This window comes from Neoarius graeffei, chromosome 18 (assembly GCF_027579695.1).
Source record: "Neoarius graeffei isolate fNeoGra1 chromosome 18, fNeoGra1.pri, whole genome shotgun sequence".
Lineage (NCBI taxonomy): Eukaryota > Metazoa > Chordata > Actinopteri > Siluriformes > Ariidae > Neoarius > Neoarius graeffei.
The window spans coordinates 22623542-22640069 of NC_083586.1; the positions used below are offsets into that span (position 1 = coordinate 22623542).

The 16528-nt window shown below is 43.3% G+C and overlaps 2 protein-coding genes across 2 annotated transcripts; one reads left to right on the forward strand and one right to left on the reverse strand.

The window, feature by feature from the left end:
• Positions 1-22: 22 nt before the first annotated feature.
• Positions 23-4310, reverse strand: LOC132866007 (uncharacterized). The gene is made up of 2 exons (XM_060898554.1): positions 1779-4310; positions 23-816 (listed from the first exon to the last, which is right to left on the reverse strand). Exon 1 carries the CDS (start codon positions 3908-3910, stop codon positions 2966-2968), a length of 945 nt encoding a protein of 314 aa, XP_060754537.1. The 5' UTR covers positions 3911-4310; the 3' UTR covers positions 23-816; positions 1779-2965.
• Positions 4311-8317: 4007 nt separating this feature from the next.
• LOC132866659 (uncharacterized) lies at positions 8318-10292 on the forward strand. The gene is made up of 2 exons (XM_060899444.1): positions 8318-9303; positions 9565-10292. Exons 1-2 carry the CDS (start codon positions 9079-9081, stop codon positions 10129-10131), a joined length of 792 nt encoding a protein of 263 aa, XP_060755427.1. The 5' UTR covers positions 8318-9078; the 3' UTR covers positions 10132-10292.
• The last annotated feature ends 6236 nt before the right edge of the window (positions 10293-16528 follow it).

Genomic DNA, 16528 nt, shown 5'->3' on the forward strand with positions numbered 1-16528 from the left:
TAAACAGTTCAGAATGCTTAGCAGTCGTCTTTTCAGTTATTTATTATAGTAGATCATATAACAGATATATAAAATAGGAAAGGAAAGAGAAGAATAGAAGAAAACACCACTTCTGATGATGCCGAGAGTACGCGCACTCTGAGTTGTGTTTTAGTGACTGTTATCTATTATACTCTAAAGGCATTCGCTTACTGCTTGCATCTTCACATGATTGGCTCAAGATTTTCTATGAAGCTTTGTTAAAGCGTGCACCTGGCGTGCTCTGGTATGTGCAGGCAGATGCGTAGTTATGGAGAACTCAGGCACCCTGCTTATCACCAGCCAAGGCCACAGAAAGGCAATTACAGCATTGGAAAAACATCTTTTCTCAGTACATTAAGTCACTTGAGCTCAACATACAGAAACACAGAGAATAAGAATGTTCATCCACTAAATTTCCCTCACATTTCCCCCCTTTTTATCCTATAGGAGGATAATTGCTAAAAGAAAAGAACTGTACACAGTTTCAGTGATAAGAGTTCCCAGAGAGATTCGACTTAACACGTCATTGAGTGTACAGGGATAATGCTAAGGCTGTTTTTTTATAAGACATATAGGCATCTTAAATAAATACTAGCAAGCCATATACATATATCAGGAATAATAGAACAGGAAACAATCATAATGAAAGTGTTTTAAGTCAGGACTAGTTTCATGTCAACTGTGCTGATGTCATCGAACGGTAGGTTGTGGTCTTTGTGTGGGTTTTGGAGGCCAGTCAGGCAAGTCGTCTGGGTCTATTTTCACCATCTGGTAACCAATATTTGTCAGCTGCCTCTGAAACACAGACATACAACTTTGACAGAAAACAGGGAGCAAACATAGCATCACAATCACTAAGCCCAGGACCAGTATGGTGGATAGAATCAGTAGCCTGGCTAACGCGACTTCAAAGCTCTCCGAGCATTTGGTCTGGCCAAGCTATTAAGCCAAACCGTTTCCCAGAGCCCGTGGTTGACCCGCCTCCCTGAAATGCCTCAGTTTGCTACTGGTCGAAGCCAGAAAAGGCTGTGACGAAGTTTAAACCAATCACATCACTCTTTCCTCTGACGTATGTGACGCGATGGAAACTGCTTGAGTAACAGGAAGAAGAAGGAGGAGCTGAAGAGGAAGAGGACGATAATAACACGAGCAGAAATGGAGAGAAACTACTTTTGTCGAACATGTAAAGTTAACATGCGAGTGGCGGGTGTATATTCGCATTGTAGTGTCTTATTTGAAAGAAGGACAAAGCCGCAGTCTATGGCTTCCGGTCGCAGTTCTACTATGTCACTGCCTTGAACACGCCTCTACCCAGGGCCGTTGGAGATGCTCAAAGTTGATTGGTTCCCGATTTTTCGGGAGCTTGGAAATGCTATAGATAGCCTGCCTGGCCAGACTAAGCTCGGAACAGGCCCTCATGTTGCGTCACGCTTAGGATGGGCAGGCCCAGGCTATAGAATCAGAGTCTTCCATCCACTGAACTATCACTATCAGCTGTCTTCAACTCCTCCATGTTCATCTGCTCGTAATTGTTCAGCAACCTTGCGCATCTTGTTCAGTGCCTCAATGATGTTACCGAGTTAACCCTTGCCCTTCTTGACGTGTATTGGTGCTCAGAGGGCGGGCACGCCCTATCAGTCCTCGTCCCACCTCACCGGGACTTGGAGGAAACTCGAAACCCTAAGACTTGTCTATTGGCTAGACACTGAAATACTCTTCCCTATTGAGGGTGCGTACGTGATTGATGTGATACTCACACTGTTCCATGCAGTGATGCCTTTCTTCCTCACAAGCTTTAGTCAGCGTCTGGGTCACTTAGGCCTTCTTTTCCTCCTGCTCAGCCGGTTCAGGAACCCTCCTGCAGTGGCTAGTGTGGATCCACGTCACTCTGCCCGTGACCTTCACTGCCGTTGGGGTCGTGAGCAGGACCTGGAATGGGCCATTCCACTGTGGCCTGTTCCACTTGGTTCGTCGGAAGTCCTTCACCACTATCCATTCCCCTGGTTGTAGATCCCTCAGCGGGTTTGGGAAGTGCTTCTTTTACCTGTTTGTGGATAAATTTCAAAGCAGAGGACAACGTTGCACAGTAATTCAACATTGCATCATCACACAGTGTGGTGTCCAGCAGTGTTCCTTGAACTGGCCCTATCCCCATGTTGGGTACTTGTCCAAACAGAATTTCAAAATGGGCTTAACCCATGTTTAGGTCTAGTTTGCATCCTCATTTGTGTGAGTACTACAGGGAGGACCTTTGTCCATCCTAGCCCTGTTTCTGCACAAGCTTTGCTTAGTTTATTTTTAAGGGACCCATTTTCCCTCTCTACTGCTCCCGCACTGGCAGGATGGTAGGCACAATGTTGTTTCAGGTCTATCTCTAGGAATGCTCCTATTTTCTTTAGGGCTGCATTAACAAAGGGTGTTCCATTGTCACTTGAGTTTTTGCTAGGTATACCCCACCTAGGAATTATATCTCTCAGGAGTGCTTTGACTACTGCCTCTGAGTCTTGTTTAGCTGTGGGGAATACTTCAACCCATTTTGAAAACATGTCAACTATTACCAGGCAATACCTTTTCCCTTCACTAGGTGTCAGTTCAGTAAAGTCCATTTAGAGGTGATCAAATGGTTTGTCTGGTCTTGGGTGTGCTGCTTGAGTTAGTCTGATACCTTGAGCTGCATTATGTTGTGCACATATCAAGCATTGCTTGCAAAATTTTGCAACATAATTTGAAAACCCCTTTGTGAACCATCTCTTTGTTATTTCTGCTACCATCCCCCCTTTTGACACATGGGTGAGCCCATGTGCCAATTTTGCATAGAAAGGGAACATGTATTTTGGTAGACAGGGACGGCCCGAGGGACAAACCCAGACCAAGTTTGCAAAGATACAGCCTGCCTGTTTCCAGACTCGTCTCTCGTCCTGAGTGGCAGTGCTCTGAAGGTCCGCTAGCTGTACGGTAAACAGGGGGTAGAAACCTGAGGAAAAGCAAGGTTAGAGGGTGAACTGGAAGTTAAGGCTGCACACTTTGCTGCCGCGTCCGCCCTGGCATTCCCTTGAGACACAAGATCAGTATTGTTAGTATGGGCAGCACACTTACACACAGCAATGGCTCTAGGGAGTAGAATAGCATCCAACAACTCAGAGACCAGTTTATGATGTGCAGTGGGAGATCCTGTGCTAGTGAGAAAATTTCTGTGTTTCCAAATGGTGCCAAAATCGGGCACAACACCAAATGCATACCTACTGTCCGTAAAAATATTGACAGATTGCCCTGCCGCCAGTTTGCATGCCTCAATGAGGGCATAGAGCTCTGCGGCCTGCGCTGACAGGTTCAAGGGCAGACACGATGCCTTGAGGACCTCGTGATCTGAGACTTCGGCAAAACCTATTTTGTTCTTTCCTGTCTCTGAGTCTCTGGAGGCTGAACCATCCACATAGAGGATCATGTCTGAATTTTCCAAAGGGTCGCTCTTTAAGTCTGCCCTGGGGGAATAAAAATCGTTAGTGAGAGCAACACAGTCATGTGGTTTTCCATCGTCCTCTGTAGGGAGAAGAGAGGCAGGATTCAGAACAGTACAACGTTTCACAATGATGTTAGGCATATCAAGTATGACCGTGTTATACTTCAGCCATCTCTGTGCTGACAAATTTGACGTCTTTTTCTCCAACAGAAGCAGGGAGACAGCATGTGGGACCAAAAGGGTGAGGTTAGAATACCCCACAATATTTCTGGAGGCAGTTACCACCTTTTCAGCTGCAGCAACTGCACGCAGGCAAACAGGAAGTCCAGCCGCCACAGGATCCAGCCTGCTGGAGAAGTAAGCTACAGGTCTCAATCTATCCCTGTGTTTCTGCAAAAGAACAGAGGTCATAAAAACCCTTCTTTTCATCTACACTTTCAACAAAATGGTTTATTGGGGTCAGGCAGTCCCAGAGTGGGTGTGGTCTGCAGGGCGCCTTTTAGGGCCAGGAATATTTCTTCAGCCTCTGGTGTCCATACGACAGGTGACGAAACGGTGAGGGACGAACCGTGCACGAGCTCTCTCACTGGACTTTCCAGGATGGAATAATTCGGAATGAATGCTCTGCAATAGGAACACATACCGAAAAATGACAAAACTTGTTTCACAGTGATCGGCTTGGGAATTTTCTGAATAGCTGAGACTCTGTCCGCAGACAGCGTTTTTCCCTCCCCTGTGATATCATGCCCCAAGAAATGCACCTTCTGTTTTGCAAACTGTAATTTTGTGAGGCTAGCCTTATAACCTTCCTTAGCAAGGTGTCGCAGTAGCGTTACGGTGTCATCTTCACATTGAGCTTTAGTTGGGGCACAAATCATTAAATCGTCAACATACTGCAGCAAAGCTGATCTTGGTGACAAAGTTAACGAAGTGAGGCTGTCTCTGAGGCACTGGTTGTATATGGTTGGGGACTCACAGTAACCCTGGCACAAACGAGTGAAAGTGTATGGACGACCATCATACATAAAGGCAAACCAATACTGGCTGTCTTTATGTAGAGGAATAGAAAAGAACGCATTTGCTAGGTCCACCACTGAAAACCACTTACTGTCAGCGGGCACCTGGCCCAAAATAGTGTATGGGTTAGGGACATCAGGTGTGCGCGGAACAACCGCAGCATTGACTGCTTGCAGATCTTAGACAAACCTCCACTCATCGGGCTGGGACGGTTTTCTTGCCTTCTTAACTGGAAAAATAGGAGTGCGCACTGGAGAGTCCTGGCAAGGGACAATTACATCTGCCTTCAGCAACAAATCAAAGACCGGTCTTATACCTGCGATTGCTTCTGGTTTGAGTGGGTATTGGATCTGTTTAGGCCTGAAATCTGATTTGGGGGTGATCACCACTGGTTCAGCATTCTTTATTAGGCCTACATCATGTTTACCCTTCGCCCAAATGTAATTTGGAACTCCCGCCAATTTGGGGTGCACCTCTGCTGGAGTTATGCCTGTGGAAACAGAGACAAACAGGCCACTATGGCCGGAGTCCCCAGGATCCCGGTCATCAGTGGCTAATATTACACTGCGCTTAACATGCACACACATAGCATGACTTTGTTTGTAGACCCCAAGCTTTTGGCAAAACAACACACTAGGGTCCTCTGTTTGGGACCATTCATTGCCATTGGCTGCGCACTTCTTGACCCACTCCCCACGTCTTTCCAATGGGCAGCTCGTGGCTTTGCTAATGAGACATGGGATATAGAATTAATGATGTCTAAGAAATCATGTTGGCAGCAGTTGACCTCAGAGTCCTCTGACACGAGGCCGCGTATAACATGTTTGAGAACACTGCAATGAACACTGATGCAATTGTTCGGACAATGAGTAAAATGGACCTGCACAGTGCAATAATCTTTAGACCAATATGTAGTTTTGAGGGTCAACCTTTCACGTGTAGGGGTCTGCAAACCAAGTCTTTTCAAACTCCACATCTTGCCCTTGGTGAACATGTGCTGCACAATGCAAATCTTTCTCTTTCATATAATCTGTGTAAACTGATGAGGTGTTCAAGTGTGCGAGCTGTACAAGGTGTTTTGGAGTTTGTGTGAGTTGATCTGAGCAGAGCCGCCAGACATACACATATAGAGGGCTTCCAAACCCATACTGCACACCGCACATTTCACTTACTTCAATAGTTAGTCCATCTGGAGTGGACGTGAGATTTACTCCTAATTTGCACATTAAATCACATGCTAACAAATTTACTGGACATGTATGTGAGATGAGGAATGAGTGGGACGTAACTATTCCTCCCTCGCTTTTACATGGGAGGTTGACTGAGAAAGTTTCGGTTACAGGTCGTCCTGAGATGCCCATCGTCTGAATAGAATTTGAGCTGAGCGGTGGGTCTACTGGAAGTACCCCATGTTGTATCGCTGAATGTCCTGCTCCAGAATCTACTAAAAAGGTTAACACATGCCCACATACAGTGAGGGGCATACAAGGGAGTTTAGAGAAGGGAGTAGTTGTGTATTTTAACAAACTTAATGCAACTTCAGGTGTATCTATTTGGACTGGTGTATCGGGCATTTCTGTGTAGTCTTGCTGTTGCATGCAGGTGCTGCTACTAATGTGTTTAACGTTATGGGAATGCTCCTGTCTATGTGTATGTGTATCATCAGGTGTGTGTGTATTACCTCCCCTGTTTCCTGTGCGGGGCCCATTCCTGGAGTCCACCCATCAGTCTGCTTTGCTGTACTCCTCACAGGGCCTCTGGCTGCTACTGTGGAGACAATTTCGAGCAATGTGTCCCTTCTGATTGCAGTTGTAGCAGGTTGCGCCTTTTATCCAGGACAAGTCACTCCAGGTCGTCCTGTCTCAGCCCCTACCTCGACCTCTTCCTCTTCCTCTTTGTCCAGGCTGAACAGTCTGGAAAAGAGTGAGAGTGGCGGCGTGTAGGTCTTGGTCTCTTTGTGCCGACTTTGTCTTCTCCTTCTCTTTCATCAGACTTTCTGCATGCACAGCGTATTACTCGATCTTGGTGAGACTGGCAGTTTCCCACAGGAGACAGAGCTGCTTTACTAACTTGGCCACTGCTGGATTCATACCGTTCATGAAGCTGTTCCACAGGTGCGCTTCCCAGACCTCAGGAGTGTCTTCCACTCCAGCCAGGATCACGGGTCTGGTCAGGCCACTGTGTTTCTCATGCACGGCGGTAAGACGGGCGAGAAACGCTGACACCACTTCACCATCTTCTTGCTTACACATACTGATCTTAGTCATGTCTACGTTCAAGGGAAAAGCACTGTCCAGACAAGCACAGAGAGCAGTGATGGTATCTCTATACTCACCATTGCCAGCCGCGCTTCAGTCTGGTGTAGTCGCTCGCTGGTCAGCTTCCGGCCACTCTTTGGAAACTTTGTTCCAATCTATACCCATCTTGGTCATGATTAGGTGGCGAAGTTCATGGGTGGTTGGTCGGAATTCTCTGCAAAATATCAACAGTTCATTACCAAATCTCTTTCCTACCTCTCTCACATTGGAAAGAGAAGCCATGCTTTCCTTCATGTCAGCTGTCGTCCAGGGTCTGTGGACTAAAAGCACACCGTCAGCTCCAGCCACTTCCACCATTGGAAGATGAAGGACTTCAGACTTTAGGTTACGGTCTTGTGGACCCACTGGTGAGCACATGGTCAGGTCCAGGAGGGTGTCTTTTCCATCGCCATATGCAAGACCAGATCTCGTGTGTGATGGAGAAGCGCTGAGAGGCGCTGATGCTAGAGGCGGCTGGTAGGCTGGGAGAGATTCCAGAGGCTCAGTTTTTTTTCCTTTGTCTTGACTTCTCCCCCTTCTCTGTGGGTGAAGCGCTTGTGGGAGTGATGCTCTGCCTTGCTGAGGAGGCAGTGTGTGTCGGGGTGGTGGGGCAGACTCCAGGTCAGGGTCCATCTGAAATTTCAAACGCTGAGAAGAGGGTGAGAGCCCTGCCTGTCGTTTCTCTCTTTTGTACTCTCTCTTAAGTGTTTCTTCTTTCCATGCAAAAAACGCCCTCCAGTCCCCTAAAAACTTAACATTATCTGCAGACTCTTCTTTTCCCTTCTGTTTCAACTTTTCTTCTAACTGTCCTATCTGCCTGGGACTAAAACTGCCCTTCTCAGGGAATCCTACTGTAAGTCCTTTACCCATATGTCAAACTGTGCCAAATAATCCTCGCCATATGAGGTTTTCATAAACTGGATGTTTGGGCTGTCATACAAACATCCAATTCTTATTATAGCACATGTAGCTTCAGGCTTACTTGCTTCTTCCTTTCCTTTCCCTAACTTACCATTTCTGTTCCTCATTATACACTGTTATATCAATAGGTTATGACAACAATGGCTGAGTTTTTTTTCAGGATCACAAGAAGAGCAAGTTGGACTATGTCCAAAAATGCGACACAATAATCCTTTAGGTGTGTTCTTATTAGTAAACAATTTATCTAACATTTGCCTTAAACTAAAGTAGGTATCATTTAGCACAACAACCTCAAAGACAACTCACGCAGGTGTACAAAATCTGTTTCTCTGTTTCAGAATTTGGAGGAGGACAGTACTCTGTTACAGTTTTTGCCTGTTGCTTAGACACTAAAGCCCAGTGCTTAAACCAAAGTAGCATAACTTGAAGTTCTTGTTGCTATACTGTAAACAAAATGTGCCATACCTTAAACAAAAGTTCTGCCTAACACTGTTGTAGCAATTCAGCAACACACTTTGTCCCTTATACAACACACTTGCAAATGTTCACTGCACACTTTTTCATTCATAAGACACTCAGTTAAAAAATGTCTCATCATACCATTTGGAAAACACATATATCCAAAACATAAAACACATTGGATGATTGGTTAAACATTGGTTCACACCTGAAAACCCATACCTTCAAAATTGAACACCAATTAGTCAGCAACAAAAAAGCCCCAGTTTAAGCCTTTTGGAGAACTTTGCAAGCATGGATGGAGGGAGAGCCCGAGGCAGAGTTAGAGTGAGAGGAGGAGGAGGACGAGGACGAGGACAACTTAGAGGAGGACGTGTAGTAAGAGGTCAACGCAATGTAATATCGGATAACATTAGGGCAACATTGGTGGACCATGTGGTAAACCATGGTTTGACAATGAGGGAAGCTGGACTTAGAGTCCACCCAAACCTCAGCCGCTTCACGGTGGCCTCCGTCATAAGGACATTCCGGCTGGAAAACAGGTATGTGTTTGATTCTCTTCTCAAATAGCATCTACAGTAATGTATTGTGTAGAATTGTACTGTAATACTGTACCACACAGCCACATCACATATACGTAAGCTACTGTACTGCACTGTGGATGATTCTCCTTTTTGAGCAAAGGTGGTATTCTTGTAACATGTTACAGTTGTACGGTACAGTACAATACAGTTACAGTAAGTAAGGTTACAGTAAGTACAGTGCAGTGCAGAATTACACAGTATGAGGAATATAAAGTGAAAAGGAGTAATCCAATCCATGAAACTTGTCTGCATATTTCTATAGAATGGCCAGAAGACCAAATGGGGTGGGCGTCGACGCATCTTCAGCCTTCAACAGGAGATGTCAATAGTAAACATAGTTCGAGCCAACAATGCTATCCGTCTCTACCAGCTCAGAGCTGAAATTCTGGCTGACCAAGGGACATTTCAAAATGTCAATCAGGTCAGCATATCAACTCTTCGCCGGATCTTGGAGAAGCACAGTGTCACAATGAAGCAGCTGTACCAAGTCCCATTTGAAAGAAATGAGGACCGGGTTAAGGAACTTCACCGTACATATGTTCAGGTATGTATTGTTGTCTTTTACAGTTACAGTATAATGTACAGTAATACAGAATTGGGGTCAGTCCACTGACAGCAGAAATTGGAGCTGTGCAGTAGGTATATTCATAAAGTGGTGGACTGTTGGGTGGGGTGGGATGGTTCCACACATGTTGTAGTGTAGTTGTGCACTTTGAGTATATGCTATTCATACTGTAATTACGTAAAATTAGTATTATGTATGACTGTATTACGTAATTATGTATGTATGTATCTATTCTTATAGAGAGTCCTGGACATGGATGGAGCTGACCAAATACATGAATTTATTTTCATTGATGAGGCCGGGTTCAACCTGTCAAAGAACAGACATCGGGGGCGCAATATCATTGGGCAAAGGGCAATTGTGCACGGCCCTGGGCAGCGTGGTGGAAACATCACATTGTGTGCTGCCATAAGTCTTAGGGGGTTACTTCACCACCACTGTAAAATAGGTGCATACAACGCCCAAAACATCATTGCATTCTTAGATGCACTTCATTTCACTGTTGTGCAGGACAGACCAGACCAGACCAGGTTTGTTGTTATCTGGGATAATGTAAGCTTCCACCGGGCTGCTCTGGTCCGTGACTGGTTCGACAACCACAACCTATTTGATGTAATGTACTTGCCCCCTTACTCGCCATTTCTAAACCCAATAGAAGAGTTTTTCTCTGCCTGGAGATGGCGTGTGTATGACCATCAGCCACATGCCCGTGTGCCTCTTCTTCAGGCAATGAACCAGGCCTGTGGAGACATTGATGTCCAGGCAATACAGGCATGGATAAGGCACTCCAGAGCCTACTTCCCCTGATGCTTGGCAAGGGAGGATATTGCCTGCGATGTAGATGAGGTCATGTGGCCAGACCCAAACAGAAGGCAGGCGCCATAATTGTTTTATTTACGTACTGTAAAATGCAGGCCCCATAATTGTTTTTTTGAAGTGCTTTTGTAAAGTTGTTGTTGTTGTTGTTGTTTTGTTTTTTGAAGTGCTTCTGTGTAGTGGGCCTACTATTGTTTCATTTGGTTTTTATTTTTACTTTGTTTTACAGTAGTTTATGTACTGAAGGCTTTTTGAGTCTACATCATTGAATATTTCTGTTTTGGGGTTGTTATGTGCCTTATCTGCTTTGTGGAGCTGAATAAAACACAGAAACTGAAAGAGTGGATTGTTTTATGTAAAGTAGACTAGTGTGTTACAGTTGAGCTGAACTGTCTTATCATTTGGTGCAAGTTTGTGTGTTTTGTCATCAGAGTTACATTTCGACAAAGGATTGTTAGGTTTTTTTTGTATAGTTTAGGTTTTGATAGCAGAGTGTCATTATGGCATAAATGTGAAGGGTTCATTTCCAAGTGTTGAGTATAATTGGCTTGTGTGTAGAGTTTTGACTCTATGAGCCGAGTTTTGCAAATGGTGTGCAAGCAGTAGGCAAAATCTGTAATTCATCAATATTTTGCGTGCACACCAGTGTGTCTTTGCGACTTCGTAATCGAACCTCTCTATCCAGAGGTTAAATTGGGCCGGGGCTGTCCGGGGCTGAGCCCCGGCACATAAGCTCGGAGCGGATGGCATATGATCACGCACACATCAAAAGCAACAAACCCTTTTCACGATTTTCAGTTCTGAATAATTAAATATCGTTTTATTAATCAATAAACCCATGACTTTTATGAGATAGATCATAGTTTTCCTGATAACAAGACGACCTGTCAAAGCTATTTAGAACAGAACTTGCGATCAGAGATTCTGGTTTCTGGAACACTGCGTGGGTTGCCAATTCCGCTTTTTATAAGCGACTTTGGGGTTTCTTTTTTTGTGAGCTCGCTTTAAAAAAAAATCAGAAGTCGTGGTTTGCGGGTTTTTGGGCTTGTGTTTCAGCGTTGTGACTTGTTTATAATTTTCTCCGTACACCGTTTCCCCTTTTAAAATAGAAGCACAATCATTTGAATGCAGCAAAAGTTTTGCTGCATTCAAATGATTGTGCTTCTATTTTGCTGCTATAATATGCTCATCTTATGTATGTTCTAGACAATACAAAAAGCACCACATGCCAAATAAATAATTGAATACATAATAATAACAATAATAATAAATGCTTCCAATGTTATAGTGTTGTTTGTATTTGGTTGCATTCACTGCATGAATATATTTGATTGACAATTTGACTGACAGTGTTTTGGCATATTTAACATTTATCCTCCAAAATAAATCAACTGTTTTGGTTTAAGATTGTGCAAGCCTTCAAATTTTCTCACTGAACATTTCTCCTTCACATTTTTCACCTGTAGGCATGTGACAAGATTTAACATGATATTGCTCAACCTACCTCTGTAAAGTCAGCTAACAACTTATTAAAATGCACCAGAATTCAGCAAATAACATGTATGATAATAAAAAACTTCTGGGGGAGGACCCCCAGACCCCCCACTAATCATTTCCTTCAAACCAATGTACAACAACCTGTACAATCTGTTACATTGGCCAACCAATCTACATTCAAACTGCCATAATGTGTAGGGGGGCACTACAAGACACACATAGGCCTACAACACACAGATAAGGTGTATATCTCTGTGCAATATGATATGGTTATCAAATTAGAGGGTTATTTTCCAAAAAGTATATTGGGGCAGCGGCGGCAGGGGCGGGTACGAGGCAGAGCCCCCCCCACATAACCAATCCCAATTTAACCCCTGTCTCTATCCCATTCCTCCGACGGGCCAGTTGTTCACACAGAACAAAGGGAGCAAGATTCAATTCTTTCCCAGTTACGAATCGCTGAACATGAGTCTGTTGAGACACGCACCCATACTTCCCTCTCTCAAGTAGGTGAGCCGTTACCTAGTCGTCACTTAGGTGGATAATTCTCTTACACAACCCAATAAACTACTCGCGGTTTATTGTCTCAAAATTGTGTTTTATCCGTTTCGGCAAACATATTGATGGTACCACAGCTTAGCAGTCCACCTGGGCTCGGACAAACTTCTATCCGTCTCTTATATCAGTCTTCCTTGACTGGGACAATCTCTGTCCATCTCTTATATCAGTCTTCCTTCACTGGGACAATCTCTGTCCATCTCTTATATCATTCTTTAAATACTAGGACAAATCTCTGTCCATTTCTTATATCATTCTTTAAATACTGTTTCCACTAATTTCTTTACACAAGAATGCAAAGTTATCACTTACTGGTTCGGTGAGCCCTGATGGCCTGGTCTCTCGTCAGAGTTCTCAGCTCCGCACCGTAACCTTGGGAGTGTTCTGTCGTCCGAGGATCAGACTCATAGGGCCCACCCAGGGGACGCCAAATTGTAATGGAAATTTCTAATAAACACTTCATAACGCTTAGCAGTTGTCTTTTCAGTTATTTATTATAGTAGATCATATAACAGATATATAAAATAGGAAAGGAAAGAGAAGAATAGAAGAAGACACCACTTCTGATGATGCCGAGAGTTCACGCACTGAGTTGTGTTTTAGTGGCTGTTATCTATTATACTCTAAAGGCATTCGCTTACTGTTTGCATCGTCACGTGATTGGCTCAAGATTTTCTATGAAGCTTTGTTAAAGCGTGCACCTGGCGTGCTCTGGTATGTGCAAACGGATGCGTAGTTATGGAGAACTCAGGCACCCTGCTTATCACCAGCCAAGGCCACAGAAAGGCAATTACAGCATTGGAAAAACATCTTTTCTCAGTACACTAAGTCACTTGAGCTCAACATACAGAAATACAGAGAATAAGAATGTTCATCCACTAAATTTCCCTCACAGTTTACACATCTATAATGTTGCATTTCTGAACAGTGATGTTAACTAACCAAGCAAACACCATCTCTATGATCAACAGCACTATTTTCACACACTATCTAGTGCAGAAGTGTGCTATTTACCCATTAGGTAGTGCACTATCTATCAAGGGTGGAAGTATGTAGTTTGCTCACCATCTAGTGCAATATTTTGCGAGTTTGGTACAGTGGGGCTTGAAAGTTTATGAACCCTTTAGAATTTTCTATTTTTCTGCATAAATATGATCTAAAACATCATCAGATTTTCACACAAGTTCTAAAAGTAGATAAAGAGAACCCAGTTAAACAAATGAGACAAAAATATTATACTTGGTCATTTATTTATTCAGGAAAATGATCCAATATTACATATCTGTGAATGGCAAAAGTATGTGAACCTCTAGGATTAGCAGTTAATTTGAAGGTGAAATTAGAGTCAGGTGTTTTCAATCAATGGGATGACAATCAGGTGTGAGTGGGCACCATTTTATTTAAAGAACGGGGATCTATCAAAGTCTGATCTTCACAACACATGTTTGTAGAAGTGTATCATGGCATGAACAAAGGAGATTTCTGAGGACCTCAGAAAAAGCGTTGTTGATGCTTATCAGGCTAGAAAAGGTTACAAAACCATCTCTAAAGAGTTTGGACTCCACCAATCCACAGTCAGACAGATTGTGTACAAATGAAGGAAATTCAAGACCATTGTTACCCCCCCAGGAGTGGTCGACCAACAAAGATCACTCCAAGAACAAGGCGTGTAATAGTCGGCGAGGTCACAAAGGACCCCAGGGTAACTTCTAAGCAACTGAAGGCCTCTCTCACATTGGCTAATGTTAATGTTCATGAGTCTACCATCAGGAGAACACTGAACAACAATGGTGTGCATGGCAGGGTTGCAAGGAGAAAGCCACTGCTCTCCAAAAAGAACATTGCTGCTCGTCTGCAGTTTGCTAAAGATCACGTGGACAAGCCAGAAGACTATTGAAAAAATGTTTTGTGGATGGATGAGACCAAAATAGAACTTTTTGGTTTAAATGAGAAGCGTTATGTTTGGAGAAAGGAAAACACTGCACTCCAACATAAGAACCTCATCCCATCTGTGAAACATGGTGGTGGTAGTATCATGGTTTGGGCCTGTTTTGCTGCATCTGGGCCAGGACGGCTTGCCATCATTGATGGAACAATGAATTCTGAATTATACCAGCGAATTGTAAAAGAAAGTGTCAGGACATCTGTCCATGAACTGAATCTCAAGAGAAGGTGGGTCATGCAGCAAGACAACGACCCTAAGCACACAAGTCGTTCTACCAAAGAATGGTTAAAGAAGAATAAAGTGAATGTTTTGGAATGGCCAAGTCAAAGTCCTGACCTTAATCCAATCGAAATGTTGTGGAAGGACCTGAAGCGAGCAGTTCATGTGAGGAAATCCACCAACATCCCAGAGTTGAAGCTGCTCTGTATGGAGGAATGGGCTAAAATTCCTCCAAGCCAGTGTGCAGGACTGATCAACAGTTACCGCAAACGTTTAGTTGCAGTTATTGCTGCACAAGGGGGTCACACCAGATACTGAAAGCAAAGGTTCACATACTTTTGCCACTCACAGATATGTAATATTGGATCATTTTCCTGAATAAATAAATGACCAAGTATAATATTTTTGTCTCATTTGTTTAACTGGGTTCTCTTTATCTACTTTTAGGACTTGTGTGAAAATCTGATGATGTTTTAGGTCATATTTATGCAGAAAAATAGAAAATTCTAAAGGGTTCACAAACTTTCAAGCACCACTGTATATTGTCTAGTGTAGAAGTGTGCAGTTTGACCATTACACAGTGCACTATTTTGCCACATTCTCTACTATGGGAGTACTGTATTCTATTTACCCATTAGGTAGTGCACTAATTTTACATAGTGTAGACATTTTCAGCATATTCAGTGTGGAAGTATGGTGTTTACTTATTAGACTTAGGCAACCTTTATTGTCATTCAGTATACAACAAGTGTACACTGAACGAAATTTCGTTGCACTTTGGCTCAGCACAGAATTAAATATGAAGTGTATTAAATTAAATTATGCAGCAGCAAAAATATTATAAAGTGCAATAGTATAAAGCAGTGGTTTTCAAAGTGGGGGCCGCCAGGGGGCGCTAGGGGGGCCTCAGAAAGTTGGAGGGACGATAACAAAAAAATTGCGAAATTTTTTTTTTTACTAGACCAATTTACTAGACCAATTTATATCTGGAACTATTTTCAGCCACAGCACAGGCAAAGCACCGCTGCAGGCGCAAAGACACCGCGCAGTGCCTGAAAACAGGTTTTCAGGCGCTGCGCACCCATTTTCAGGCGCTGCGCGGTGTCTTTGCGCCTGCAGCGGTGCTTTGCCTGTGCTGTGGCTGAAAATAGTTCCAGATATAAATTGGTCTAGTAAATCCCTTCGTGTTAATTTGCGTTGATATGTGTACTCGATGTGAATGTACAAGTCATGAGAAATAATTATAAAAAATCTTCCGAAAGAGCCGGCTCCTTATAGTAAGAAGAGCCAAAAGAGCCGAAATTCCCATCACTAGTAAACAATGAATGAAACAGCCGTGGCGGTCACCTGGCGGCAGCGCGCAGTGATAAGAAGGGAGAGAAAATAGTGCCAAGCGATTTCGAGGTCTGACTTTTTATTTGGCAACGGTTTTGTGATGCAAATATATCACTCTTTTGAACACATACTGTTTTGAGACGAAAAACGTTTTACTTTCGTGACCCCAACAAACTTGCCGGACTACTTTCGTCTGGACCAAAACTGGACAAGAACTGGACTCACAGGATGCTGTCAGGGGTAAGTCAGTGTGTTTGCACGACACTATTGATGGGGATGCCATACAGATTCATGTCAAAAATCCCGAACTATCCCTTTAAACTAGAGCACATGGTGCAGCCAGTGGATACAGCCTAACTGTTCGATAAGGATAGCAGATAGCTTAAAAAACCCTTCCGAAACAGGATAGACCTCAGCCTATAGTAGGGGAGCTTTTCTGCCTCACTCCTGCCTTTGTGATGTCTTTCTCTCTTCTTTTTCTTCTGCTATGAAGCATTGCAGAAGGTTCTTAGGGTTTTCAAATGGACAATTAAGCAAATATCAGGGTTTTACAGCTACAGCAAATCATTTTTCAGTTTATGACATTGCCTTCATAAATATGGCCTGATGAATTATTTGGCCAAAGTTTAAAAGAGAAAAATGAGACAATGATATTAAAATTGTTTGTTATTTTGCATTAAGTTACTTAAAAATATCCATTAATTGGTCTATTAATTTTTAAAAGCTCTATTTTAGAAATGAATTTGTAGTGGCCTACATTTGAAACCCTCACCTAAAGGCGATTCGGTACTGTAACTACACTAAGTAACTTTAAAAATTGATAAAACTTGCTGA

What these genes read in the sequence shown, in the direction of transcription:
- LOC132866007 (XM_060898554.1), bottom strand. Translation starts at nt 3,910, where the DNA reads ATGAAAAGAAGGGTTTTTATGACCTCTGTTCTTTTGCAGAAACACAGG.
- LOC132866659 (XM_060899444.1), top strand. Translation starts at nt 9,079, where the DNA reads ATGTCAATAGTAAACATAGTTCGAGCCAACAATGCTATCCGTCTCTAC. An exon ending in TTCACCGTACATATGTTCAG is followed by an intron (nt 9,304 to 9,564) that starts GTATGTATTGTT and finishes CTATTCTTATAG; the next exon opens with AGAGTCCTGGACATGGATGG.